Below are 27,967 nucleotides of genomic sequence, written 5' to 3'. Positions count from 1 at the left end.
GCCTGGTGCCTCTGGTCTGTGGCTGCAGCAAGTGGTAAAGGGCATGCACAGGTGGCTGGGTGAGTATTTGAACGTGGGGTAGCGCACCCCAGCCTGGTGTGCTCAGGGACGCAGAGACTTGCTCAGAAAGCAATGGGGAAAGCGTTGCCTGCATTCCCTCGCAGCACCTTGCAAATTTTCCTGGGGGCTGGCTGCTCATGCACAGCAGGGCTGGGTTGGTTTTGGTCCTTGGCGAGCCCCCTGGGACCCCCTTGCTAGCGCTGCCCCCGCGCACAGCTGTGCTGGCCTTGCCACCGCAGCGCCATCTCGCCAGTGACTCCTGGACTCTCGGGGCTTCGTGATTCATTTATATTTTTGTTGGAAACCCGTTCGGCTTTGGTTGTTGCCCCGTCGCAGGAAGTGGCTCTGATGAATGACTGGGGTGGATTTCTCTTCCAGAGGAGCCCAGGCTTAATGTGGGCTTTCTGTGGACATCACTGTATATCAATACCGCTCTAATTGTCCATGACATATAGTCCTGGCGTTTTTCCCAGACAGTCTAAATAAATCATACACTTCTGCTATAGTAAATAGTCTGTTATAGGAGATGTTAGAGGCTTACAGCCCTCCCCCCCGCTCCAGGAGCTTCTTTGCTGTGCCTCTCGTTTTCCATGTGCTTTCCAGACTAACGCGGCTCGCTGCGAGCACACCTGCTGCCTGCACCACCCCAGCAGGTCGGCGGGGACAAAGTGACCGATGCTGCAGCCACCTCTGGGCCAGGGAAGGTTGTGGCCGTGCCTTGGGCTGTGCTCTAGGGCTGCCCTTGCCTGAGCTGGGGTGAGCAGCAGCTGACCTGGAAAGGTTTTTGCGCCGTTTAAGGAGAGCTGGTACTGCACGCTTGCAAAGAGTCTTTGCTGATAAGTATTATTTACATCAAGAGAATGCATAAATAAAATAGGAAATATCTCACAAAAATACAGGCTCTGTTAACTGGGCGTTACAAACAGAGCCTTGTGCGCTCAGGGTGGGCAAACCCACAGGAGGGGACGTCTTGGGTCCTCCGGAGCCAGCAAAGGGGACGGCGGGGAGGTGACATGGCCGAGAGCGCACAGAGGGACACCAAGGTCCCCAGCACCTGCTGCAGGGCCACGGGACAGGAGCACATCCCAAACAAGGGCTCCTCCAGAGAGAAGTACAGGAATTTAGCACACTGGAAATGCATAAGGCGTTATGATGGTGGAAGGATGAAGCCTTTCCATGGAAGAAAAGCCCAGGGTGTGCGCAGAACTGGTGGGAGAAGGTCCCAAGGAGAGCACGGCGGGCAGCACCTTGCTCGTGGTCGCAGCCCTCCAGTGCCCAGGCGCAGGAGCAGGTGCCGGGGGCTCAGACGCAGCAGCAGAGCGTGGAGCAGTCCAGCCTGGCGGGGCTGCCGGCGCCCCCGGCCTTCTTGTTCTCCTTGGGCAGCAGCAGCACGAAGGCCATGGCCAGGGCGCAGTGGTAGAAGCTGTGCACGTAGGTGTAGTCCCACTCCTGCAAAGGGAGAGTGTTAGTGGGAGCCGCCAGGCTTGGCGGTGGGTGCAAAACATGGGGGTTCTGCAAGTAGCCAAAGGGAAAGGAATTAAAAAAAATCCTGAGCCTTCTGCCTCTTTTTGCTGTCAGAGAAGAAAGGATTTCCAGCCTTAAAAAAATAGGCAAAGTGGATTTAACACATTCCAATTTGCACGTTTCCCAATTCATGAATGAAGTGTTTCATTACCCTGCAAAGGACGAGGCCGGGAGGCTGGGAGGGGACGATGGGGCGCGGTGGGGGAGGTGGGGGGGGACTTTCTGCTAAGTGACATTTTTATGTTCTGCTAGAATTTGCAATTACTAAATGCTTTGAAAAATAATCCTTGGGGACGACGGCGAGGTTGTATCTCGCAGCTCCCAATGCACGGAGCAGCCGTAACGGCGGGGCTGAGTGCAGGCGGGACCGGCAGCTGTGGCAGGGGGGTCACTGCCTCCCACCCCCATCCTGGGACGGACAGACCCCTTACGCAGGACAGGAGGACTGGCCAGCGGCAAGAGCAAAAGGTTAAATGTGGGATTAAGTGCCCCGGGGAGCCCATGGAGTCTTTTCCTTGGCGTGAGCAAGGTTTGGATCCGGCCACGCCTGGGTCGTATCCAGTCCCTGTGGCGGATACGTGAGGTGTCCTCAAGTCACCCGTGCCCCGTGTCCAAAAGCGGCCGCTCCCTCTTGACAAAAGCACTTCAAGGACCACGTATGGCTGAAGGAAATGTGGCCGGTGTCCTTGTAACTCACTTACAGGGAAAAAGAGGACAAAACCCTACTGCCCCATCCAGACCTCAGCACCCGGAGCAGGGGCTGGGGTGGGCACTGGGATGGAGGGGTCCTGCAGAGCCTGGCACACGAACCTGAGCTGACATTTGTCCGAGGCTGGATGCACACCCGCAGAGCAAGGGGGAACCTCCTGGCTTGGTAATGTCTACTGCACCTTGCGAAGTCAGTGGGGCTTAGTGTGCGAAAAATTACCTCAAAGAAGAACCTCAGCATCAGTGCTAACGCCCCGAAGCAGAAGCCAGGACCGATCTGCTGGGTGTAGACGCTCTTGTCTGGATACAGCCCCTTCTTCTCCTTCATCTTTTGTAGCTGGAAGCACAGAGAGAGCACACCAAAGAGCTTCATCTGGCTGCTCCAAGTCCAGATCCCATGAATAAGACCCTGTGAAGCCTGCAGCCCGCTCACAGGGCTGTGGGCTCTGCCAGCCCAGGGCGAGCCCTCTGCCTGCCTGCCGCTTTGGCTTCTCCTACATCAGTTCACAATGCTGGTTTCTTGACATTCAACCCAAAAACATGCATTCCCTTGCAAACCCCGTCTCTGCTTCAGGACTGGAAGAGCAGAGCCCCATTTAATCCCCTTGCTGGAGGAGCTGGACCTCGGGAAGAAACCTCTTGATGGCAGGGAAAGCACCAGCATCCTGCAAAGCCCCGCCGTGCCCTTCCCGACGTACCCACTTCACAGCGATCGCCAGGACGGCGGTCCCGATGGGTCCCGAGTAGACGCCGTAGCCCCAGCGGTCGTGGTAGATCCTCACGGCGATGGTGAGCACGCCGAACATGACGAAGGTCGATCTCTTTGGCTCATCGAACTCAGCCAGGGCTGCGGGGCACAGAGCACAGGGAGCCTCGGCTCGCCCATCTCCGCTCCTCCTGTTGTGGGGTGAGTGGCTCGGGGCTCTGCTGCACCCCCAGACCTCACCAGGGTCTGCCCCAGGGTCCCCAGGGACGGATCTGGGCCCAACTTTCCCTTCTTATGCCTCCCAGATGGGGAAACTGAGGCAGGAAGGGGCAAAGCGAGACGGCCCTGGGTATCTGAGCGGTGTCTTCAGGAGCTGGTTTTAGAAATATGCTCAGTGTTGTGACAGTGTGTGACAGGGCTCGGGGGCGGCAGCCAGCGACACGTGGGGACACCGAGTGGCTCCAGGCTTGGCAGAGCCTGCTCTCTGGTCCCAGTACCCTGAAGCTGGCTGCACGAGGGAGGCATCGAGGCCGTGCTTGGAGGAGCCAAACCTCTGGGGGGTTGCTCAGAGCAGAGCCCACCACCACCCGCAGCTGTTGTCGGTGGGAGACGCGCACCCAGCTCTGCCCAGATTGTTCCCCAAACCTTCCAGGCTGACCTCCAGCAGAGCCTGCTGCCGTCTCGACCAAAAATTCAGGGACAAACACAAGGGTGATTGCAGCCGTGCTCGGTTCCTGGGCTCGTTCCTGCTTCCCCAGCCCTCCCAAATTTGCCGGCTGCGGTGGGGACGGGGCTCCGGGCTGACGGGCGACGCCGGCACCTGCCTGGGCTTTGCAAGCTGGAAGTCGCCAGTGCAAGTGAATTATTAGAGGCTTTTGTTTAGCACAGAATGGGGTAATAACTGATAAAAGTTATGGATCCCAGTGGGCTCCATGCTTTTCCAGCTCGCACAGCTGTGTTATGGCTGTCCTGGATTTGCATTCCGGGAAGCGTGCCCGAGGGTCTGTGTCCGCACATGTGCGCTCGGGCTTTACAAGCCACAGCGAGAGGCTTCCCTGGGCTTCAGTCACCACACCTTCCATGTCCTTGGATCGTGTTTTTATAGGGAGTTTGGCTAAGGGATAATGTCCGCATTTTAATCTCTGTTGTTTCCCTGCGGGTCAATATTTTAAACATCTTAGTCCGGGGTTTTTATTTTTTTGGTGAGGTTTTGAATGCAGTAATGAAGCAATCAAATCGAATTTCGCTGCAAGGAGCCAGAGCGTCTGGATCGGCTCTGACCTACCCTGACACGGCCGTTATCTGCTCAAGAATGTCCTTTGGGGATGGTTCCTGTCCTTGCCCTTTCTGACCGAGCCTGGGGAGCACAGAGGTGCCGTGAGCGATGTGGTGATACCATGGGGGCACCGCTCCATCCCCGGGGCCTGGAGGGGACGGGAAGGTCCTGCGGGGCCTTTGGGCTGGTTGCTTTTGGTGGCCTCAGTTTGTTGAGGAAAGCAAGGAGACTCATCCTGCCCCTTGCCCTACCCTCTTCTGTCAGAAATGCTCCCGTCCGTCCCTCAAACCTGCTGATAAAATTGGGAAATAACAGGTTTGAAGGCTTCATCCTTCTCTATTTCTTTCATTTTGTTCATCTCTGTTATATTTTGTTTCAGTGGCAAATGAGGAACAAAAGGGGAAAAACGGAGAATGGGAAAAGGAAAACTGAATATTGTCAGAGTCGGGATTTTTCATGAAAGCAAGTGAAACGTCTTACTGCCTTTTCTAATCAGATCTAATATTTCCTGTCAGCCCAGACCTGATAAACCAGGGAGATATGTTTGTTTTGGCTAAATCACCCGGATTTGCATGCTACCGAGGGAAGTGTCAGGCTCTGCACTTCTTAGTGCCCCCCATCGGGACGGGATGTCCCTCGGGAAGCAGAACATCAGCAAACAAGCTGATGGGCCTAGCACAGGGAAAGTGAGGAGAAATGGGTGATTTTCTGACCCAGGAAACCCATCACCCACCAGCAATGCCCTCAGACCCCTCCCTGCAAATGTCAGGCGCTGCAGGGACCGCGAGCCCCTGCTTACCCATCAGGGACACCCAGATGGACAGAGCTGTCCCGTAGATGCTGAAGTACTCCAGGATATCGTAGCGCATGAAGCACAGCACTGATAAGCCAGGGCCATCACATGCATGGTAGATCTGTAAAAAAATAAAAGGCATTAGAAAGCTAGATGCTTGCCCACAGACCAGGAAGATAAAATAAAACACGTCTGCTCTTATCGGTTGGTTTGAAACGGTCTTTGTGTGGCTGCTGAAATGATGGCACTGAGCAGTCTCAAATCCACCAGGGTCACTGACACACAGTAATGAATCTATTTGAGAGATAATGTCCTTCTCAATCACAAATTACCTGAGAATCAGCGTTCTTCTGCCTTATTACAAGTTACCTGTGGACTGGCTTTGGTTTGCCTGCCGGGCTGTGCCAGAATTTGTAATTTGCAGACCAAGCTGCTCTGCCCGAGACCCAGACCGTGCAGAACAGTCCTTCCTCCAGCAGCAGGAGGGGCGCTGAGGGTTTTCATTCTAATTGCGAAAGGTTCTTGTAAAAGAATTCCAAATGAGTTTCCCGATGAAACGTGTATGGATGCCAGGTCACTGTCCGGGCTAATTGGGGTTTATGTGGCCAGAGTCTGAATAACGGGGAATTCACTGGGTGCATCCCCCGCAAACCCGCCGGTCCCTGTCCGTTGGATGCTGCTGCCCGATGGCTCATTGATGGGGATATTTGCACAAAGACATTGTCATGCAACACAGATGCAGACCAAGCCAAGAGAAATTTTCCAGTGCAATCAAAGGAATGCTCCTGCCTGGCGCTCGCCTCTTCCTCCCAGCTCCCGGCCCTGCTCGTTTCCTACTGGTAGCACCAGCCCTGCTCTTTCTGAAGAAGTCCCTGCGCTGCTTGGCAAGGCGCCCCTGGCATAATCCTCGCTGTCATGCCCCGCCGGGGATGCTGATATTATTTATAATGGGAATTGCTGCGGGTCCTTTGGCTCGCTGTGGTTTCTAGAAACAATTGCACAGGGGCCATCGCTCTGCTCTCTGCTCAAGGTTGGGTTCGGGGAGCCTGGAGATGGGGGAGAAAGGCTGGAGGACAAAGAGCATGTTTCAGGCTGGCGTCACAACACTTGTTGGGGATGGACGTGTGCTTCCCCTGCAACTCAGGGAGGGGGATGCTGTAAAAAGGGTGACAGCAGCAGCTGCAGCCCCCCTGTCCCCGGCCGGGCAGCAGCTGCCGCCCCTTCCCCACGCACAGAGATTTCGCCTCCTCAGGCTCCTCGTTGAGGACCTGTCCCGCCTCCCCTCGCCGTGTGTGCCAACTTTCCGATTGACTTCTCGGGGAGGTGGAGCAGACGCGAGCCCAGCGCAAAATGAAATCGTAGCTGTCTGGCTTCCCTGGGGAGCTGGGGGGGGGGGGGGGCGGCGAGGGGGGGCTCAGCCGGGACGGTTTTATTAACTACTGTAGTTTTTATGGAACTGGCAGAAATTTTCCCCCTGCATTGTGTTTAAATGGAGGTTTAAACAGTGGATCCTCAGGAATAGTAGTTCAGAGCCTGGTTGTATCCTTGGTTCTGCTGTGGAGGAGCTTTTGCCTGTCTGCTCCCTGCCTCAGTTTCTCTGTGTCCAGGTGGGGGACACGATGAGCCTCATGAAATACCTTGAGATCAGTGCTGGGCAGAGGCGAATGCAATGCTGCTGCTGGGTTATTTTCCGTCATGTTTTTTTAACAGATTGCTGCCGTGGTGTCAAACAGGGACCTTCTGCAGCAGAGATGCTGCTTTGGGCGCTCAGCCCGTGTGAGTACGAGGCACCTAGCAGCGCCATGAAGCGCCTTGCTGCTGGGAGCAGGAGCAGGAATTGCTCGGTGTGCATATGGCTGCGGGACTTTCTCCACTCGTAATTACCTTGACAAGGGAGGCAGGTGGAGTCTGGGTCTTTCTGGCACTTTCAAACCTCTCTGCCAGGGCAGAGGGTTAAAAATTGTTTTTCTTGATAGCTCAGCAGCGTGTCTTTAGCCTTGCCTGTCCTGGTGCAGAAACTCCCCGACTCCAGCATTGCTCACACCACCATTTAGCAATGGCAAAATAAAGAATCTGACTACGTGCTTTCAGCAAAAAATGACAGAACCGTAGCAAGATACTCTGCATACAATTTAAACCCCAAATCCAGCATGGGCATTTACCAGCTGTAAAACAGAGAAAACCAGCTCCAGAACACCGCAATGAACCCAGACCCTCTGCTAACCTCACCATCACAAACGCCACTAAATCTGCGTGAGGACACCCTCAGCACACCCAAACCGGGGAATTCACCACTCAGCACCATGCAGGGTGGGAGATAACCAACAATGGATATCCTGGGGGTCACTCGCTGCTGGGAGACCCCCCCAACCCTTCCCAGCAGGGACCTGATGTAGGGGGAAGGAAACAAGGGGTCCCTTACCGCCACGAAGAACATGGTGAAGAAGTAGACCATGGCTTCCATGTGGAAGCGCCGCTTGGCCGCGATGCTGATGGTGGGGAGGAAGACCAAGGTGCTGATGGTGGGCAGGAGGAGCTTGGCCACCAGTGAGCCCATGAGTGCCTCGGGGACCAGCAGCTCCTGTGGACGGGGTCTGTGCGAGCTGGTGGAGACGGAGGAGAAAACAACCGTGGGGAGTGTGCTTTAAAATTTAAATGCCCTGCGTGGCCGGGAGGGCTGCGGGCAGGGAACAGCTGCGGGTGCAGGAGCCCCACGTGCTCCCTTCTCCCCCAAACAGCGAAATTCTTGGCACAGCTGGTGGCCCCACGCAGCAAATGCTCTGCGCCCGGCATCGCCCCGGCTGTTTGTGCAGGGGAATGTGTCCTTGCACGCCTTGTGCTGGCTGCGACCAGTGTGTGCCCTCACTTCTTGGGGGCTGTAACGTGGCTGCAGTTTTATTTTGCAAGGACCCGCCGAGCTCTGAAGCTGGAGGGGAGGCTTCAGGGAGCTCGTCTGACCCAGTGTGAAATGGCAGCTATGTGTGCGTGTGCCCTCTGGGTGCTCGGGTTGTGTGAAACCCAGCCCCATACTGCAGGGGGACTCCTCCAGAGGAGACCCGTCTGAAATTCGGGAGCCGAGCTTCCCTTCGTGGGGAGGAACTGGCGCAGACTGCCTGGCAGGGCAGTAGAGCTGGAGGAAAAGAGACCAAAAGCCAAGCAAGGTTTGGGCTGCTAATCCACTCAGTGGCTTCTCTCTTTTATAATGGTTTTTTATTATAGCACCGCTGCTCCCCTCCTGGGTTAATATCTTTTCCTTGGAGCCTCGCAGGGATTCTCGGCATCTTTTTGGTACAGCTGTTCCTGCAGAGCAGGGAACAGGAATGCCGCGTTGAGCCTTTGTGCTCCGGGTTTGGGAGGAGGCTGCAGGCCTCTGAGGAGCCACCGAGGATTTCTGAGGCTGTTAGGATGGGATCGCTTCTGCCCTGGGAGAGGGTCCAAGGGAAAGGCAGGCATGCACGGAGAAAAAGGCTCTTTGAGACCCTCCAGCCAAGTGGGAAAGGGCCCGGGGAGGAGGAGTGTGTGGGCGCCGGGTGCAGTGAGGATGGCCAGCAGCATCAAAGTGCTGTCCCAGGAGGGTTTGCTGGCAGCCTTCCTCCAGGCACAGCTGAGACGAGCAGGGCAGGGCTCCCATTTTATCTGATATCTCAGGAACCGGCCACGTTTGTTGCAGGTGGGCATCCCTTTGCAGAGCAGGGTGGCTCCACGCTGCCCACACCGCATCTTCAGCCACCCTGGACAAGCCATCAGCTTACCACAAATCCTTGTAAAGCTGTAAATAAACAGTGAAAAGCTCTAAGATCTCATTTTACTGCGAAAATAAATCACCCCAAGACAGCACAGAAATACCCTGCTTCTCACCATGCATCCAGCCCCGAGCGGCAATCAGAGCAAAGTGCCAGTGTGCTCTGAAGTACCCTGCTCCTTTTTGGTGGTTGGTCCTTTTTGGTGTTTGTTCCTTTTCAGTGATTCTGAGCTGTTCCTGCATGAGCTGTGGGGCTGAGGTTGGTACTGGGGGCTGCTGGGGGCCTTGCCTCCAGGGGGGTCTGGAGCAGGGTTAGGGTTTGCTGGTTGCACAAAACACTCCGGATCCCTGGATGAGCAACCCGTGTGCTCCCTGCTTTTGTGGCTGTGACATTGGTGTCAGAGCGGTGAAAATGCAGCTCAGAGCTCAATTGTGGGGACAAAAATACACGTCTGGGGGCAAGGCAGCTCTCTTGGGACCATTTGCAAGGCAGTCGTGCAGCAGGCCAAATGGCATCAGTTTAAAATAAGATCAAACCTTTGTCAAATGCATCCCCCTCGCAACTTTGCTCCAGCTGGAGCCCAGAGGAAGGCAAACCCAGCTGGCTGCTGGATGCAGCGAGTGCCAGCCGTGGCACTGAGCAGTAAATGCTGGAGCTCCCAGGGGCAAGAAAACATTCCCCAGGTGCTTGGGCTTCGTCTCTCCCAGCTGCATGCCCTGTGCTGGCGTTTGGTTTGCAGCCAGCGCTGTAGGCATGGGGGAAAAAACCCACCCCAGTGTGCACATGTGTTCCAGCTCTTATTGAAAAAGAGAGCCCAAAGCAAACCGTGAGGCAAAGGGCAGGTGGCGAGCTCACCTCGGGAGCTGCTGCCTGAAAAGTCTCGGTTCAGGCTACAAACAGCAGACCCAGAGCGCCAGGCACGGGCTTTGCACATCTTCCCGGGAAGGAGCCCAAGTAACAAAGGGCCAGAATTTTGTTCCTTCTCTCTTAAACAGGTAGGAAATCTAGAAAGAGCAAATTTTAGCTCCTGCACTTAAGTACTTCTGGAAAGCAAATTTTGAATTCACATTCCTTAGGGCTAATTTTGTGTGGACCCGAGTGCATGCAGGAACGGTGATATATATGGCTGAAAAGTGGTTCCCAGATGCCAAAACCAGGTTCTGGTATGCCGTCCTGGATCCTTCCAGGGTAACACTAACCATGGCTTTCTGTAAGCACTTCTACTGTTTCAACTCAGACGTTGCAGTGGAGGAAAGAGACACAGAGCGTTTTGTGTTCCTTTTTATATGAGGGTGATAGTTTGGAAGTAGAATATACTGAAATAGGGGATTGGGGATTGATGCTAATTTAGAATATTTAGAATATATTCACCTTGGGATGAGTACAAGATGATCTTTCGTCTGTCTGGTGTAGGTTGTATCAGAACTGAAACTGGGACTGTTGTGCATCCTGGTGAGTGCCAGGCCTGAAATAATGGTGCTAACAACACTAAAATGGAGAATCGCTTGCAGCTTCTGCATGAGCTCATGATTCTTCAGTGTTGCAGTGTGCAAGAGCAGTGTGAGCAGGAGGAAGGGCTGTGCAAACGTGGTGCTAACTGCTAGATGTTATTCGCCACCTCCATTACTTCAGAGCCGGGTTCTTCCTCCCTGCAACGCCTCGACGTGCGCAGTCTGGGCTCTGGGGTGTGACCAAGAAATGTCCTGGCATGACGGGCCTGGTGCTGGGCAGCCCACCCTTGAGGCAGGAGGGTTCCTGGCAGCACCCATGGGGTATTTTTGCTCCTTCCCTAAGCTGCTGGAGCAGGGGCAGCTGGAGTATCTGGGTAAAATCCCTCTCATCACCTACTTTCCCTGCAGTCAGAGCCACTGCATGAACACTGGTATGGGCAGAGCTTTTGGTATAGCCACAATCCAGAGGTAGGGGAGAAGACCCCAGTAAATGTGGAACCCCCAGGGGGTGTCACAGCCCCAGCACGCTCCTGGCTGTGGGGCCGGCCCTGCTCGTCCTCGGCTCTCACCTGCGCACAGCCCTGCCAGAGCACCTGCAGCCTTCTCCTTTTATTAGCGGAATAAATTGCCACTTAAAATCTCCATTCTCTGTGAGGCCCGGCCCCGTTTAGCTGAATGCCTGCCCTTAAGAAAACTCCTGCTTCCTGCCTCCCCTGAATAACCTATTGTGCATGTCCCCAGAGGTACCCTCGCTTCTTTTTTCCCTTGGGTTTTTCACCCTGCCCTGCTCCTCCGCCTGGTCACTGCCCCCCACAAGGCCACTGTTAGTGCTGGGGATATCTTCTTTGTTGTCACCAGCTTTATATTGCTCATATGTACCCATCTGGCTGTCCTGGCTCATCAGGGTGGTCTGCTCGGGTGCCAAAAGTGAAAATATAGGGGCTGTAGTGGGGCTGGGGGCAGTGTGGGGGCTGGCCGAGCCCAGGAGTTTCTTGCTGGTGTCGTGGGATTTAATGGTTGTGTTACGGTCACAGCTGCTGGAGCCCGGTGATGGTGTCAGGGTCTCAGCCCTGTTGGCCAAAAATCTCCTTTTCTGAAGAGAAAAGCTCCAAGCTGGGATGTTTAAAGGCTCAAAAGCCAGAAGGGAATGAAACCAATCTTAGGATTGGGGGGAGTCTGACTCATGACTGTTGAATGCCTGTGGTTGGCAATGCTGCATAGCTTATGTCCCTCAACACAATGCTACACAACCTCCGTGCAAGACTCATTTCATTAGAAGAAAAGGCTTTGTACTTTTTGGTTTTTAATCTTTGCATAGCTTAAATTCCCAGCCAAGCGTGACCAGTCTGGACGCTCCTCCAGGTTCCTGCAGGAACCTATGCTCTTCAGGGGCAGGTAAAATTAAAGCGAAATAAATCTGCAGAAAAAAATAATAGCTTTTAATACCATTAAAACTCTACGGCCATGACCGTACCTGGGGACACTGTGGTCACTTGTGGCTTTCAAACTTCCCAGAGGCATTTTAATAGGAATCTGATGGCAACTTGGTGGCTTTGGCCTGTTCGGTTTGACTCAACATATTGCAAATAGCCACGGCTGAAACCCTCACGCTAACATGATATAAATCATTTTCCACACTTCATGCAAGCACGCACAGATTAAGTGCCTTGCCTAATACTGTGCTGTGGGTCACTCTGCAAGGGACTGGGAGTGTCGAAAGGACACTCTTTTGGTCTCCTCTTGCTGTAGTTGCACAGTGGTAGGCCATAGCCACAGCTCTGGAGAAGAAGGTAGGGCTGGCTGCCAGGGCCTTTTTTTTGGGGCTTTGCCACATTTTGCTCCCCCTGGCAATGTCCTGGCCATGCAGGGACCTCACCCGCTCCATGGCTGCCTTAGATCTGCTCACGCCGTGCCAGGCTCGCTCGAAAACGCCGCGTGGAGCTGTGCAGGACTGTTGAACAAATGGGCCACTTCTGCAGGAAACCTTAAAAAAAAAAGGGAAGAAAATCTGTTAGTCATCTCCCCCCGAGTGAACATGAAGCCGCCGGGGGGTCCTGGACCAGCGGACTCCAGACCATCCTCCTCCAGCCTGGCTCTCCTGGACGTGGGCAGGCATTTTGGAGGGGCTGGGTACAGCAGAGCTCTTCCATTCACTGCACCCGCACCGGGGCTGGGCCAGAAAAAGGATGAATGTTGCCTGGAAGGTGGTGCTGGATCGGTGCAGCTCGTGGCTGGGAGGTGGCTCCAGCTCACCGGGAGCAGGTCCTGCTCCGTGCTCGTGCAGCCCTGCACGGGGACTTGCTTGGGGCTGCCCCTGGCAAAGCAACCCCCAAGAAAGGGCCCGATCCTGCCAAGCGCAGAGTGCCTCCGTGCCGTGGCGGCTCCCGTGGAGCAGAGACACTGCTCTGTCCAAAACTTCACTGAACTAATTTCAGTGGAGGAAACTCCTTTCCTCTGCAGGCACTTCTGCGGCCAAACAAGCAGTCAGCCGCCGGCGGCTCTCCCTGGGCTGGAGGGAGGATATTTTGGAGTGCCTGTCGCTCCTTTTATTTGGACTGTGAATTAAGCTGGGCACCGGTTTGGGGTGGAAAAGCTGGCAGCTGCCCTGCGCAGGGGTGAGAGCCTCAGGGATGGTGGGGTGCAGCAGCACGGGATGCTTGGCCTGCTGGCTGGGTCCCCAGGGAGGGGAGGCTTCCCTGGGAATGAGCCAAATCGGGGAGTTGGGGTTAGATTTGGAGTAAGCCCTCGTTCCTGGCCGAGGTAGCTCAGAGCACTGACCCTGAACGTCTCGGCTTCAGCCTGGGAGTGAGCATGCTCTGCCTGCTAGGGCTGAGGCTGCTTTCCTGCTGTGCTCGCTTTTTGGGTGGCTTTGCTGAGCTGCTGGCACACAGAGGGGCTGCACGGCACGCCCCAAATGGCGGCAGCAAGGGCAGCGGAGCTGAAATCAGCTTTTTGGGCAGATCCGGGCCATTTGCACCATTTCAGCCTCATGCAGGCTGATATTTTGCCCCTTGTTCATCGTGCTGCGGGATGCACGCTGGCTGGCGTGGAGCGGGGCTGGAGCAGGGGCTGCAGCACCCACTCCATCTCCCCATGGCTCAGCCCCTGCTCGAGTCCCAAATTTCCCTGGGAAAATCCTGCGCGAGCACGCCGCAACCGTCCCCCAGTGGGGAGGGCTTTCTCCCCGTCCACGCAGGTGCATCTTGTCTCGATTTACTCCGAGCCCAAAACGCAGTAAATAACATCTGCAAATCATTTCTAACACTCATGCCAAAAAAAAAGGGAGATAAAAAACCCTGTCGTCTGAGACCGGCCGCCAGTGATTAATGCCGGACCTGCCGGCAGCCTCGGCAGCAGCAGCACCCGCAGCCACAGGATTTGGGATGGGGGGATCGGGGTCTTTGGGGTGGGGGGCACGGAGGTTTGGCCCCTGATGGTGAAGCAGGAGGGAGGCTCGAGCTTTGGGTCTGCTCTGCAGAGTGTTTTTGCTTTCGGGGCTGTTTTTTGCTCCCACCGCCGCGATGGCATCGCTCCTGCTGATTTCACGCGGAGGGGCCGGGGCTGCGTAAGCCACGCTGCCGCGGCCAGGGATAACACGGCGTGATTTATGGGAGCAATCAGTTGCCACTAGGAGCTGGTTAGGAATTTTCCGATGAAACGGGGATTGCGTCAGAAACCGCTGAGTCATCTCAACTGTTTCATAAAAAAAAAAAAAAAAAAAAAAGGAAAAAAAACTCCCTTGGCTTTGATGGACTTTTGGTGAGGCACAGAGAGACTGAACGCGCCTCGCCTGCTGCTGGCTCCCCCAGTGCTTGCCTGGGGACTGCTGTTCCCAACCCCTGGCTTTCATCCCCAGTGCCTCCCAGTCCCGGGTGTCCCTGCGGGGTGCGGGGTCACCCAGGGATGGGGTCCCACGGGGTGCAGCCTCCTGCCAAACCTGCGGCAGGCTGGGGGATGCAGAGGCTGACACGGACCCAGGCTGCTCTGGCGTTTTCAGTGTGAAGTAGCTTGATGCTTTTAAAATCTCTCGTGTTCAGACTTTTCCCTCCTGGTTGTTCCGAAACGGAAAGGGCTTTCTCCTGCATGTCTCGGGCTGGGATATTTTGAAACACAGGAGCTGGGTGAACTCGAGTGCTAAATTTTCCCAGTGTCCTGGTCACAGCCAACCGATGGAAAATTAAAAGTTGCAAATCAACCTAGCTGGATAAATTAAAACAGGCTGGCAGACGTTTAGCCAAACAGAAAAGGAGACTTCATTTCCCATGTAATTTTTTTTGGGATGGATTCTCCACTCAGCTCCTCACCTCCATCCCTGGGGCCCAAATTCTCCATGACCCAGAGGTGCAGCGGCCCCGGGAGCTGCGTGGGGTTGGTGCCCCATGGCTGCTGGAGACACGCACGGAAACTGGGTGGGTGTCTGGATGGGGTTGAGTGCTGCCACCGAGGGCCAGGCACCGCTGTGTCCCCAGGCACCGCTGTGTCCCCATCCTCGCAGCCCTGGCACCGCTGCTCCGTAATAACCGTGGTACCAGCGGTCCTTGCCCAGACAGCATCCCCAGAGTGCTGGAGCCAGGAGATGGAGGCCACCGCGCAGGTGGGCTTGGTGACGTGCCGGGACATCCCCACTGGGTGTGCAGGGACGTGCTACAACGTGCACAGAGATGTGCGACACCGTGCAGGTGATCCACATCATCGACTGCACGAAGCCCACAGGCAGGGGACCTCGTGGGACACCTGTGGGTTGCACGCGTGGTGTCATCGTGTCCCACTTGCCACCATGGGCTTGTCCCTGCCATGTGCCGTGGCCGGAGGTGACACGTGTGCAGCTGCCCCCCAGCCAGGGGCACTGCAGCCACCCCGCAGGGCAATTCGTGTGCACCAAGCCCCGCTCCCCCCACCCTCCTTTTCCTCCTGCGTGGCAGAAAGCTGCACCAAGCAGCGTGCGTGACGCCGAGCCTCACCAAACGGCGCCAACACCCCAGGATTACCGGATTTCCCTTTTTTCCCCCTCCTTTTTGCAGGAGCGAGCACGATGCGGGGAGGGGGGGGTGGTGGGGCAGACAGCAAGTAGGGCAGCTGCCACCTCGGGGGGCACCTCGGCATCCCCTTGCCCAGCTCGGGGGGGGCGAAAAACGGCCTCGGGGGGGGTGGAAATCACGGGCGGGCAGCGGCGGGGACGCATGCGTGCCGCCTCCCCCCGCCTGTGCCCCCCCGGCTTCGCCGCAGGAAACCGGCTGGCGGCCGCGGATCGGCGCCGGGGGAGGCGAGGGGTTAAGCGGGGTGGGGGCATCCCGGGCCGAGAGGTGTGAATTCCGCCCGTTCCCCCCCCCCTTCTTCAGCCCCCCCCCCCCCCCCCCCCACCAGCGCTATAAGAGCGGCCGGCGAGGGCTGGGGGGAGCCACTGCGGCGGCTCCTCCTCGCTGCGAGCCCGGCGCTGGTGGCTGCGCTTTGAAGTCGGGGAGGAGGAAGAAGAGGAAGAGGAGGGAGCGGCCGGGGCTGCCGCTGCTCCCCGGCACCCGCAGCATCGCCAGGTACGGGGAAAGGGCTGGGGACAAGGGGGGCGGGGGGGCGAGAGCCGAGGCCGTGGTACCCGGTGGGTGCAGCTCCAGCTCCGGGGACTCCATCCTCTGCCTGCTCTAAATGCTCCGAAATGCCCGTGTTTTTGCTTTTTTTTTTTTTTTTTTTTTTTTTTTCCGTCTTCCCCCCCCCCCCCCCTTTCTTTTTCCTCCCCCTTTTATTTATGCACGCAAACTCTTCGCCGAATCTAGGGTATTTAAGCATGAAACTCTTCGCTGAGTCTCGGATAAACTCTGAGCAAGCCAGTTTATTGGCTCGCAATCAGAAGTGTCTGGGAGCCTTAATGAAAACCAAGTGTAAAGCAAAGCGCAGCCACCTGTCCCCGGCATCCCCGGCCAAGAGCTCCGGGCTTCAATTAATCAACGGAGCCGCGATTTGGAAAGTGTCTCCTGCGAGCTGCACCTCGGCGTTGGGGCGATAGCAAAGCCGAGCTGGGGACCCGGAGCCCCTCTGGGGATTGCTGCGAGCCAGCCCCCAAAGCTGGGCAGGCACTGCCAGCACGTCTGCGTTTCCCAAACTGCTGCAAAAGCCTCTGCAAAAAGAAAAAGGAGGAGGAAAAAACCTCTGTGTTGCAGCTCTATGGTCGTGCCCTCTCTCCCCAGGAGCAGCCTCTCTCCCACCTCCCCACTTCCCAAAAATACTGTCTAGTTACTTCTCAAAGGGAATTAGCCTAGAGGAGACTGTCTGTATCTCTCTTACAGACGAGCACTGCTTTGATTGCCTGGAAGCACGATTTCCTGAAACCTGCTCGCTCCTGGCTCTTGCAGTGAGGCTCACAATAAAATGTATTGTGGTTTTGAGCTGGGTTTTATTTAAGAAAATGCCATTCTGGGTTATTTTCTTTCATGAGACAAATGGAGAACCAGATGGAAGGCTGACACTTGGGATACTTTATTTTGGCGCTTTAATTGCGCATGGTTTCTTTTCTATAAGAACAGGCTTCTCTGGGAATTAGAGTAGAATAAATGAAAAGAGGAAAAATAATGGCTGCTAATTGCGTATTGTTTTGTTTGTTTATGAAGCCTTTCATCTCACTCTTCTAGGAGCAGTTCTGTAAATGGGAATATTGAAATGCATTGCTTTTTCTGAAAGCCAGTGACACTTCTTGTCACTCGCTGCCTCCCGTGCAGCACCTGCTTTGGTGTCAGCCCTGCTCCTTCCCCAGACAGGCTCGGAGCCCAGCTCACACTGCTGTTACCAGGTGTAGCCCCTGGGAACCAGAACAGAGGTGGGGTTTGGAAGATAGCAGCTGAGATATGATAGAACCTGTCAGTGTTAATGTGGCCTCTAATTAAATAGAGCCTCTGGATCAAGCCCTTGTAGTTGCCAGAGGCACTTAGCTGACCAGGAATGCTGAATAAGACACACACCGGGTATCTCAGGCTGCAGAGCAGCCTCTTCTCCCCCTGGCCTGGATGGGGTCTTGCTCAGCAAGGCATGTGGTTGCTTTCTAGAATGAAGATCCTCAGGTGGAGGTGGAGCAGCATCTCCGGCAGTGCGCAGGCCCAGCTGAAAGGTGCCCTGGCCCTTCTCTTCATGGGCAACGTTGCCTTTGTGATAGCTCAGGTAAGCGGGTCGCCTTGCTGGGGGTCCTTTCTGGGGTTCTCTGGGCTTTAAAGTGGTGCAGCACAGAGCAGGTGGTGGTGATGCTGCCAGCAGAGCAGCTCCATTGCCTTGACATTGGAGTCACTCCAGTGGCAAGAGTGGGGGGTGTCAAGGACCCTCCTGAAGTGACAGACCTGGTGGCACGTGTATGGGGAGTGCATGGGCTCCTCCAGCCTGCCATGGGCACACTGTGCCACCACGGAGCAGTTCTGCAAGGGTTTGCTTTAGGTTCTGGCTGCCACCAGCTCTTTGGCTCCCTGAGTTCGCTGTGGAGTGAGAGCAGAGCCCCAGCAGACGTGGGGGGGGTTAGGGTTGTCTGGGAGCTTGGTTTTGCCGACTGAGCTGAACAATGAACGCTTCCCTTCCCGAGGAATCCTAAATATTGCAATTTCATTCCAACTCGTAATGAAAGCACAATTGAAAAAGCAGAATTTCTTGCAAGAAGGGAGTCTCAGGCTTGACCTTGGATGCGAAGGCAATGCCTGTTAGCCCTGGGGTGGCACAATATGGGCCGAGCAGGGATGGGTGGCCGGGCAAGCAACGTGGGGTGAGCACCCAAAACTTTCTCTCCCGCACCTGGCTGTATGTGAGCAGGACATGCCGCAGACCTCCAACAGCCTGGAGGAAGGCGCGGATGTGACCGCCTACTGGTGGGGCGAGTGGACCAAGTGGACGGCGTGCACGAGGACCTGCGGCGGGGGTGTCAAGTCCCAGGAGAGGCACTGCCTGCGGCAGAGGTACTGCACTGTGCTTCATGGCAGGGGTGGCAAAAATCCGGCTTGGGTGTTCTGGTGGGTCTGGCCCAGGTCATCGCATGGTAGATAAGCGTTGGTGAAGAGTCGTTGGCTGGCAAACCCCACCGGAGCAGAAGGTAAGTGTGCCTGGAGCATCTTGTTACGAGGAGGCTGTGTCCTGGCTGTCCCCCTCGGGCTGTCCCCGAGGTTTCTCCCATAGGATCGGTGCGGATGGGCAGCGGGTGCAGCGCCGTGCTGCTCTCAGGGCTCCTGGCACAGCACCGTGGTGCGGGGCTGGATGGGGGCTGCTGGTGCCAGCTGCTCGTGCAGGGCTCTGCCCTGTCCGGGCTGGTCCCTGCGGTGTCTCCCGGGACACTGTGATGAGCAGCTCGTGGTACAGGTGGCAAAGCCAGTGAGATCTTTGCCTTCAACTTCAGTGAGGCTGTGGTAGATCTGTGTGGCTCCGCTATGCGGAGACGGGTCTCCCAGAAGCAGGGGACAAATTCTTTTGAGAGGGTGAAGAGAAGGGTCTGTGACCCCCGTCTAACGGTTGTTTCTTTATTCAGAAGAAAGTCAGTGAGTGGGCTGGCTAATAAAACTTGCACTGGAACATCCAAAAGATACCAGCTCTGCAAAGTACAAGTAAGGATATCCTTTTTCTCATTGGTGATGTTTGATTTTTTTAAAAAAAAAAAAAAAAGCTTGCTTCATGTGGCATTTCAGGGTCCCTTGCAGTGGGGGCACCGTTTGTCCTGTAGCTGTCAGCCCACCGCCCCTGCAAGCAGCTGGAGCTCTGTTCTCTGGCCCTCGTCACTGCTGTGCTGGGGGCTTTGGGTCTCTTTGTGTGTGCTGGGGCCATGAAACCCAGTGGGTTGTTCTTCACCATCTCCCCGGGGGTTTCCCCAGCTGTCCCTGCACTGGGAGGAGGAGGAGGAAGATGTGGTTCCGCACAGGGCAGGCAATGGAAAAGCTCCTTGCAGCTGGTTGAGATGTGCCAGAAACCTTTCCCACAGTCTGTTTTCATCAGGATGTTAATGTATCCCGTTCTAGGAGTGCCCTGCAAATGGAAGGAGCTTTCGAGAGGAGCAGTGTTCATCCTTTAACTCCCATGTGTATAATGGAAGAACGTATCAATGGAAGCCTTTATATCCTGGTAACAAGACATTCTTTGTGTGTTTCATAATGCCTAGCCAAAATATTTTGATATCTATGATGCTATAGACTGCAGGAAGGCTCCTCCTCTGCTGTTTTAAAGTGATTTTTTCAGAGAGACAATCAGCTGTCTCCCAAGTTCAAAGGAGGCTTTTGCAGCTGCAGGGTTACTTAAAAAATAAAATAACAAATACATTTATAGCTGTATCCTTCAGTCTGTTTTGGTCGCCGCTCCCAAGGACCACGGTTGAAAGGCTGGAGGGGGATGAGAGCACGGGGTGATGCCCTGTGCGGGCAGGGAGGGTCCAACTTCCCCAGACAAGTGTCCTTTGAGTCGGGGCCGCTGCTGGCTGCTGCCTTCCAGTGACGCCTGCTGCCTCCCCCGCAGCTCGTGTGCTTTGCCAAACGTCACCGAGATGAGGTTAGGCAGCTCGGTCATCTGGGGTGAGCGACACAGAGCTGCAGGAATAATTTAGGAGTCAGAGTGAGGTTTGTTTTTTCACTTATTTATTTTTAGGCACCTAATGCCCGTTGGATTCAGGCTTCTTTTTTCCCTGGGACCGCAGGCAGTGGCATGTAGGTGTCTAAAAACAGAGATGGGAGCTAGTGGAGTTTTCTTATTTTAGGTGTCTATGCACATACCCAAGAACAATTATGCATCATGAAGTTACTTGTTGCCTCCTTTCCTTTCGATTGAACCAAGCCCTTGTCTCGCCAGCCTCTTGGCAGGGGTGGCAGGGCTTGGCTGGTTAGCTCTGACTGCTTGGCTGGCTCTGTCCCCTTCCTATGGCAAGGTGACAACTTCTTTAAACGTAATTCACTACTCGAGATGATTCACCAGAACAGTTACAGTGAATTGTTTTGTTTTTTAGCAGGCGTTCACGTGGCTCCCGGGGGATTTGCAGGATAATGTTTTGCCATTGATGCTGCCTTGCTTGGGTGCGCAGGCCAGTGGGTATATCACTGCTCCCTCCGTGGCGGAGTGTAATGCTTGGTGCTGGATTGCTGGTGCAAAAATGAATTTGTCACTTGCTTCCTGTGGGTGTTATAAAATGTCTGTTGGGCGTGGGTCTGCTGTGCCAGTGGGTGCAGCCAGCCAGCTGTCTGCAGAAAGCAAAGGGCAAATGGAGTCCAGCTTGGGTGAATGTTTATGGAAAAGCTCTTACGTTTTAAGCTGCTATGGCTTGAATATAGCCTTGTATATCTATTTAAAACAGCGAATGTCTATGCTAATGTAACTTAAGTATTAAATATTGATACATGAACATGCATATGCTGTTGTGTAATGTATGTATCGCTACTGCAAGCCCTTGCACAGAGTAGTGGCATCCTCAGGCGGGTGTTCGCGATGCCAGTAGCATCAGCAGATGCATCTGTTGCTGGCAGCAGCGAGGGCTGCCTGGCTGTGCAAAGGCTTGCAGCAGCAGGCTGTCACGCTGTCAGAAGCACGATCTCCTGTCCAGCCTGCAAGCACAGGAGACTGTAGCTCTTGAAGCGCTGGCTGCCGTGCAGTTGTGTTGTTGCTGCCGTTGTTTAGCTTGGCAGAGATTCTTTGACTTTGGTTGGATGAAAGTTATTGTTTCTGCTGTTTTGAATGTATCTTTATATCCTTTCCCCTTAGATGACTATGTTCACATTTCTAGCAAGCCCTGTGACCTCCATTGCACCACTGTGGATGGTCAGAGACAGTTAATGGTTCAGGCTCGGGATGGAACATCCTGCAAATACACTGATTTCCGAGGGGTTTGCGTGTCTGGAAAATGTGAGGTTGTTAAACATTATAGCAAAAATATTGTTAGCATTCAGAGAGCTACAAGGGGTGCAATATTTGCCTGACCCTCAGTACTCTATGCCTTTTCTAGCCAATTGGCTGCGATGGCATTCTCTTTTCCACCCACACCTTGGATAAATGTGGAGTTTGCCAAGGAGATGGGAGCAGCTGCACTCATGTGACTGGGAGTTACCGGAAAGGAAACTCTCATCTTGGTAAGGCTCTAAGGGTCCCTTTGCTTTGGGGCAGAGGGCTCTTTTAATTGTGTTCATTTGTTTTTTTTTTGTTTTTTTGGTAAACTGCTTTCACTCCTACTAAGTGTCCTGCCTCAGCTTTTTTTCTGCATGTTCTTCTTGTGTCGATGCCACTTCCAGATTTGGGCAGGGAAACCCTTCTGTAAAAACAGTAACTTCTCATGACACTTCTCAGAAATACAAGATTTCTGAATGGTGCAACAGGGTTATGCAAGAGGCTGCCGTCTCTGATTTAGTTTAATTTCCCATGACCCAGTAAAACCAGAAATAAATGCCTTGTAACAACAGGAAGCTAGGGTGTTTTGAAAGACCGGGATTTCCAAAATCAGTGTGATATAAAGCAACAGAACCTACTCGTCCTAAATATAGTGGTCTAATTCAGGAATAATGATTAATGCTCTCTGGGGACCAGTTTAACGCAGAGCAAGCTGAAGTAATTGCAGTGCTGTTAGTAGGATTTGTCCCATCACTTACCTAGCACTAGGCAAAGGGGAATTGGAGGTGAAGCAGGCTGTAATCTTGTTCTAGGGGGGTCTTGAAGACCAGCTAGCACAGGGTGTCCAACCCCAGGACTGCTTCTCTAGTTAGCAAAGTCTTCAGACGTGTTCCTTCACCAGTTTAAATAAACTTCATGTTTGTGCATATAAGGATTGCATCCTTTTCCTCTCTTGACTGCATTAACCCATCATAAAGCAAGATTTGTTGCTTATACTTTCTTATTTTCTATTACCGGTAAGCTCCTACTTGCAGCCCAACAGTTAACATTAATCTCCATTAAAATCTGTAACTCCTGTAAGTCTTTGGATCAGAGCCAGTCTGCTTGCAATATTGCAATACTGACTACTGAGCATTTTGTTCAGATAACTCCTTAAAAAGTTCTCCTTTCATTAATCTGTAGTTTCCCGTAGGCTATTCTCTGGTAACGCACATTCCTGCTGGAGCGAGGGATATCCAGATAGTAGAACGGAAAAAATCTGCAGATGTTCTGGGTGTGTATAACCTCTTGGTACTTCCCTAGAATGCATGTGTATGCTAGCTAATATTTTTTCCAATGTGGATATGAATGTAGCTTTATTGCGGACATGAGCTCAGTCCACAGTCAGTGTAAATGACCATGTTGTATGAGCCAGTGCGTTTCTCTTCACCTTGGCTGTATTTCTGCATTAAAGCAATCAAAATGCAGAGCTGTTGGTCAATATTATTGCTACTGCAGTGCAGTTTGACAAACATGCTAGTGCCAGCTCACAGCCCAGTGACTTCACCTCTCTTGTGATCCCCATGATCCTTCCTAGCTTGAGGAATGCACGATGGACCATGACGGCAGTACCCAGGAGATGTGTCTATGGGCTGCCTCATCAAGTGCTGGTGGCACGAGGCTGAACTCTGGAGGGGGCAGAGCTGCTCAGGAGGGGTGTGGACAAACCTGGCCTTGCCCAACAGAGGCTCATGTTTGCTGCTGTCATGCTCCGGTGCTGCCTCAGAGGCTCATGGCCATGTGTAGGAAGGCTTAGATAAAAAGGGCTGCATTTAGTGCAGGTCCTGGGCTCGCTCTGGCAGAACTGCCTTGGGCCAGTGCTGGGCTCAGTGTAAGCAGTTCAAGGTTCCCAGAGAAGCAGCTTCTGCTGCCAGCCCCCGGCAGTCTGCTTATTGTCTGCAGATCTGTTCTTATTTAATGGCTGTGCTGAGCCAGGGCTGTGGGCCAACGCGCCCAGCAGCTTGCAGTGTAAGGAAAGCGTGGCCCAGAGCTCTGGGCAAAGACTGGCACAATGCGCATTGGAAATACATTGTGATGTATCTGTCACAAAAAGCAGGAAAAATGTATTTTGTTACTATGACGCTCCAATAATTTTATACCCTGAACCAAAAAGTGGCAGTATTGCATGCCTCTCTTATCACAGTTGATGGAAAAAATTTTTATTCATTCTCCCTCACTTTAAGCCGTGGCTGATGAAGCTGGCTACTACTTCTTCAACGGGAACTACAAAGTTGACAGTCCGAAGAACTTCAACATTGCAGGCACGGTGTTCAAGTACCGCAGGCCCATGGATGTCTATGAGACTGGCATAGAGTATATCGTTGCCCAAGGACCAACAAATCAAGGACTGAATATAATGGTGTGCTTTGGCTTTTTCTGGGGGAGTGATGGGAAAAGCTGCCTTGGATTGAGGGGGATGGGTGGCACAGGAGCAGAGTCCTGCTGTGGCTTCATAGCTCCCCTGGGAGCATTCCTTGCTTGAACCTGTTTTATCTGCATTGTCAAATAAAAGCCCAGGCAGGGCTGTGAATAACGAACGTGGGCTTGGTAGCCCCTCTCTGCAGGGAGAAGTCACCTCAGGCACTGCGAGGGATTTCTCTTCTTGGTGTGTTTCATCGGAATTACCTGCTGGGAAAAGTGAAAATTAGAAATTGGGCCAGCTAGCTTATCTAAGTGCACAAACTTTAAAACCCAACTCTTTTTTTTTTTTTTTTTTTGGAAGCAAACTGTCTAAAACCAGGCAGATGGAGAAAAGTAATTTAATTGGCTTCTGGGCAGCCAGCCAGAGCCCCACTCCTGCCATCTTCTGTGTAGCCACGGGCTTCTCTGAAGGGGAAGGGGTGGTCCCTTGGGTGCTCAGAAAGCATGAGGTCAGTAAAGGGGTGGCAGTGCCTGAGCTGAGTCCCCATACAGTGGATATAGTAGCAGAAGGGGTATGTGCCCCTTGTTCACTGTAATGCCACAAAAAGGGGGGTTGTGCATGTGATGACAGTAACTCAAGGCAGCTCTCCCAGGTCTCGGTGATCGCTTGGAGGTAGGGGAAGGAGTTCTGTCTGGGGCTCCCAGCCCTGAGCTGGGTCTGATCCTGGTGTGGTGCTGCAAAAAAAAAAAAAAACAACCCTTGGACAACCATGCTGGGCTCCAGCTGTACAAAGCTGGCAATCCAAGGGAAAGCAGTTTGGAAATAGCAAGGTGGATGTTCACCAACTGTCAAGTCCAAGATGAATCACAGACTTTGTGTGCCAGTATTCACTGCATCTGTTAATAATGTCATGTTTGCTAGGTTTGGAATCAAAATGGCAAGAATCCATCCATCACGTTTGAATACACTCTCCTGAGGAAGCCACACTCAAAAAATCTCCAGCCTATCTACTACACCTTTTCTGAGTCAGATAGTGAAGAAAGCAGAGAGTTTGATGGAGACGTGCCATTGGGCTTTCTCCAACACAATGCAACCTATTTTGGGAAAATCTCCAGGGAAAGGATAGACTTGGAGAACCAGGTGTTTGGAAGACAGGACACGGAGGAAGATTTAAACTTGAGCAAAGGTCAGGAAACCAATGAGGTCTATGAAAGAGCAGAAACAATTGACTGTGAGCCAAAACTGAAGGGCAAACAACCCAAAGGTAAGGAGGAGACTTGGGCCTCAGTGTTCTGCTCTCAGAGCTCTTGTTGAGAAATGCTCTGTTTCTGACTCTAGTGATCCTGCTGGTTCGTTTTTTGGAAACCTTGGAAAGTTCTTTAAAACGTGTCTGCTCATAAAATCCTCTTTGCCCTTCAGGTTCTGGTTTCTGGTGGGTGGGGGGTGGCCGTGGGTAAGGTCTCCCCACCGGTGCCCTGCGGCGCTTTGCCTGGTCCCAAGGAGGGGAGGGAGCCCTGGGTGTGCAAATCTTCCCCCCCCACAACCTCCTGTCACCTCCCTCTTATCCACAGCCCCAGCAACCTCCTTCCTACCCCAGTCCCTCAGGCATCCCATCACCAAACTGCCCCGGGGGCCTTCCCTGCATGGCTGTATGGGCTTGGGAGCCAGGCGGGCATCTTCCTTCCTACCTTTGCTACTGCTTGGGGCAGCACTGCCAGGAGCCAGGCTCTCTTCCTCGGGCCTCACAGTAGCAAGGTGAGGCCCAAGGAGAGCTGTGGACTCTTCCCAAGTGCGTGCAACTCCATGAGGTCCCCCAAATCCCCTGCTCCTGCCTCTAGCCTCTGACAGAGCTTAGGCTCTGGTGTGTCCCTGCTGCTCTGGGCTGCTTTCGCCTCCCAGCCTGAATGCATTTTGTGGTTGTCATCGTTGTTTCCCCTGTTGGCTCCAATCTAGATTCAAACGTAACCAGGTCTACTTACCAGACAGACCATGATGACAGAGACTTCGACCCCAGGCTCACCTCCAGAGAATTCCTTTCGGAGAACGCCATCACGGACAAGCTGCTAGACAAGTCCTCCGACTCGAAGGAGCTGGTGCTCAACATGACCATGAACAGCATCTTCGCCCAGGGAGACCCGCTCAACTCTGTGGGGTCGCACATTGACAGCCTCTATGTTGACTATGAAGACACGGATGGCCTTGTGACCTACACCATCAATAGCACCTACATGGAGCTGAGTAATGGCAAAGCCGTCAACACGTCTGCAGAGACTCCCTTCTCAAACGCCACTGTCACCATGACCAGCCCTCAAGGGAACAGAACCCACAAAGCAAGGTAGGAGACACATCTTTCTAGTCAATCCTATTTATTGTTGTTTTCAACTCATAATAGCACTGTACTCAATGCTGACCCCATTGCATGGTTTCTACCTGCTTTGGAAGCCAGAAGGTAAGTGGGAGTAGGATGTCGTAAAAGCTTTCCACCAGGGGTTAATCTGGAAGGAAAGGTTTGGGAGCAGAAAGCTGAGAGCGCTTCTAAGCAAGAGGAAAACTCACTGCCCTCCTTAGTGGGGAATGTCAGCAATCCACGCTGCTGACTGTCAGCGTGCTTTTGGCTCTTGGCCAGCTGTAACATGTTACCAGATCCATGGCCATAACGAAGCCTCTCTTCCTTTTGTCTGCTCTTGACGTCCTGCTATGTTTTCCCCAGGCCCCCTCCTAGTTCTAAAGCAGCAGAAGTTGGTCTGGCCCCTTTCTTTGCACCCTATTGACTGCCTCCCACAGTCTTCCTCCCTGGAGTTGGCAGGAACATGCCCACAGCAGCTCCCGGGGCTAGCCGTGCTGCTTACTGGCAGCTGGAGAGGCACAGCAGAGCTAGAGATTTCTGTAGGGCCTACAGAAATAGTCTGGGTTTGTTGCCTTAATGGGGGAAGAAACAGTGCAATTAGTCCTTCCTTTGATAAGGATATCAAAAGCTCTCTGGCAGCTTCAAGTGGTTAATAATAGGACTGGCACTTCACATCTCTTTGATGGCTGGTTAGAAGTGGTAGAGTTAAAGATGCAACGGGAAGGTTTAAAAAAAAAAAAAACACAACACAACATAATCTGTCATCAGCAGCATAATTCATCTGGGCTGGGTGAAGGGAAGTCTCAGGATAGTGCCTGTCCTCATGTCTGAGTGCCTTCTGAGGTGCCCTGGGGCTCACGGCAGTGCATTCCCAGCGTGGGCTCGCAGGGACAGGGCTGCTGGCGGGCTGGGCAGAGCAGCAATCCACAGTCCTTCACACACAGCCACAGGTCCAAGCATCCCCAAAGAGCTTGGGCTGAGACCGGCTTCTTGGGAGCCATCAGGTCCCAGATCCACAGCTGTGGACTCGGGTCCCTCCTGTTTTTTGGGGGTCCCCAGCACCCAGGTCTCCTCCTAGCTGTGCTGCTTCAACCCCTCTGTCCCCCAGCTCCCCACGGGGAAGCCACGGGTTGTGCTGCTGAGCCGCAGAAGATGTAAAGCTCTGAGCAAACGCTCTCTGGCTCTAGTTAGCTGTATTTACCTAGAACTTATGCTAGCTTGTGCTAAAGAAGCTTATGCTAAAGAAAATGTCCACGCAGCCAAACATATCCACAGACTTCTTAATGATAAGAACACTTAAACGCTGCCAAGGGCTTGTCTATCATCTCTCCTCGTGGCTTGGCTTGGAAAGCCTGCCTGCAGCTGCCAAAGCAAGCATTTCATTAGCACTTTGACAAGTGAGGGCAGCGCTGTCAGCTCCCTTCCTTGTGCTGTGGGGCGAGGAGGGAGCCTGCCCTGCGGCTGGGGTCCTGCCTAGTCCCAGCACCCTCCCTGCGTGGCCTTGCTCAGCACCCTGTAACTCACATCTCTGTTTTGGTAGCTGTTAAATGGGGCTGATGCTTTTCTGTCTCCTGGGAATGCAGGGAACTGTATGTGCTTTGAAATTCAGAGCAGCTTGTCTGTTGCAGGATAAAACAAAAAAGACTTAGTGCCTTGAGTGCAGTTCCCTGTGATGCTTAACAAAAAACCCAAACCAAATAATAACAACAAAAAAAAAAAAAGCAAACCCTCTTCCCATTATCCCCAGCCACCCCTCTATCAAAGGCACAGCCCAGGGATTTAAACCCATTCAGGACAGGTACCAAGCACTACAGAACAAAGCCAAGGGAGGAATGGGAAGAAAATAGCAATGTTCCTTCTTCACACCACTCTTGGGAATAAAATAAGGATTTTTTCAGATCTAAACAATAATAGCTGAAAAAGACCTTTGGCTTTGGAGTTTTGCAGTAGCCAAAGGCTGCACCCAGGGCAAACAGGAGCTGTGCGTGTGGAAATATGACACGATAGCAGGGTGAGGGGTCTGGCTTGCCCCCCCTTATCCCTCCCATCCCACCAACCGCGGGCAGGGTGCTGGAGCATGAGGTATGCGAGGAGCAGTGGAGGCACTGGGCTTGTTCCTCCAGGAGAAGAGGAGGAGGAGGGATGCTAA

The 27,967-nt window shown here is 53.6% G+C and overlaps 2 protein-coding genes and 1 long non-coding RNA gene across 7 annotated transcripts in view; 1 reads left to right on the top strand and 2 right to left on the bottom strand.

Moving 5' to 3' along the window:
- Positions 1–1,362: 1,362 nt before the first annotated feature.
- On the bottom strand, positions 1,363–7,624 carry MYMK (myomaker, myoblast fusion factor). The gene is made up of 5 exons (XM_035554936.1): positions 7,490–7,624; positions 5,074–5,188; positions 2,991–3,139; positions 2,513–2,629; positions 1,363–1,509 (listed from the first exon to the last, which is right to left on the bottom strand). Exons 1-5 carry the CDS (start codon positions 7,622–7,624, stop codon positions 1,363–1,365), a joined length of 663 nt encoding a protein of 220 aa, XP_035410829.1.
- A 3,929-nt stretch (positions 7,625–11,553) lies between these two features.
- Positions 11,554–15,925, bottom strand: LOC118252106 (uncharacterized). The gene is made up of 3 exons (XR_004780046.2): positions 15,852–15,925; positions 12,138–12,245; positions 11,554–11,678 (listed from the first exon to the last, which is right to left on the bottom strand). It is a non-coding gene; the product is annotated as an uncharacterized LOC118252106 (long non-coding RNA).
- Positions 15,471–27,967, top strand: part of ADAMTSL2 (ADAMTS like 2) — a 25,075-nt gene continuing 12,578 nt past the window's right edge. For 2 of the 5 annotated variants that reach the window (XM_035554928.2, XM_050714469.1), the window contains exons 1-11: positions 15,650–15,792; positions 17,293–17,404; positions 18,038–18,180; positions 18,744–18,819; positions 19,228–19,330; positions 20,951–21,096; positions 21,192–21,315; positions 22,263–22,343; positions 23,293–23,468; positions 24,393–24,735; positions 25,425–25,806. In XM_035554928.2, the coding sequence (XP_035410821.1) occupies positions 17,294–17,404; positions 18,038–18,180; positions 18,744–18,819; positions 19,228–19,330; positions 20,951–21,096; positions 21,192–21,315; positions 22,263–22,343; positions 23,293–23,468; positions 24,393–24,735; positions 25,425–25,806 (1,685 nt within the window). In that variant the 5' untranslated portion in view covers positions 15,650–15,792; position 17,293. Of the gene's footprint in view, positions 15,793–17,292; positions 17,405–18,037; positions 18,181–18,743; positions 18,820–19,227; positions 19,331–20,950; positions 21,097–21,191; positions 21,316–22,262; positions 22,344–23,292; positions 23,469–24,392; positions 24,736–25,424; positions 25,807–27,967 lie in introns of those variants that run through there. The other 3 variants (XM_035554930.2, XM_035554929.2, XM_035554932.2) reach the window with 3 other exon arrangements.

This window comes from Cygnus atratus, chromosome 19 (assembly GCF_013377495.2).
Source record: "Cygnus atratus isolate AKBS03 ecotype Queensland, Australia chromosome 19, CAtr_DNAZoo_HiC_assembly, whole genome shotgun sequence".
NCBI lineage: Eukaryota > Metazoa > Chordata > Aves > Anseriformes > Anatidae > Cygnus > Cygnus atratus.
Note: the sequence above shows the minus strand (reverse complement) of the source record. Positions and strands in the feature narration are given on the sequence as shown.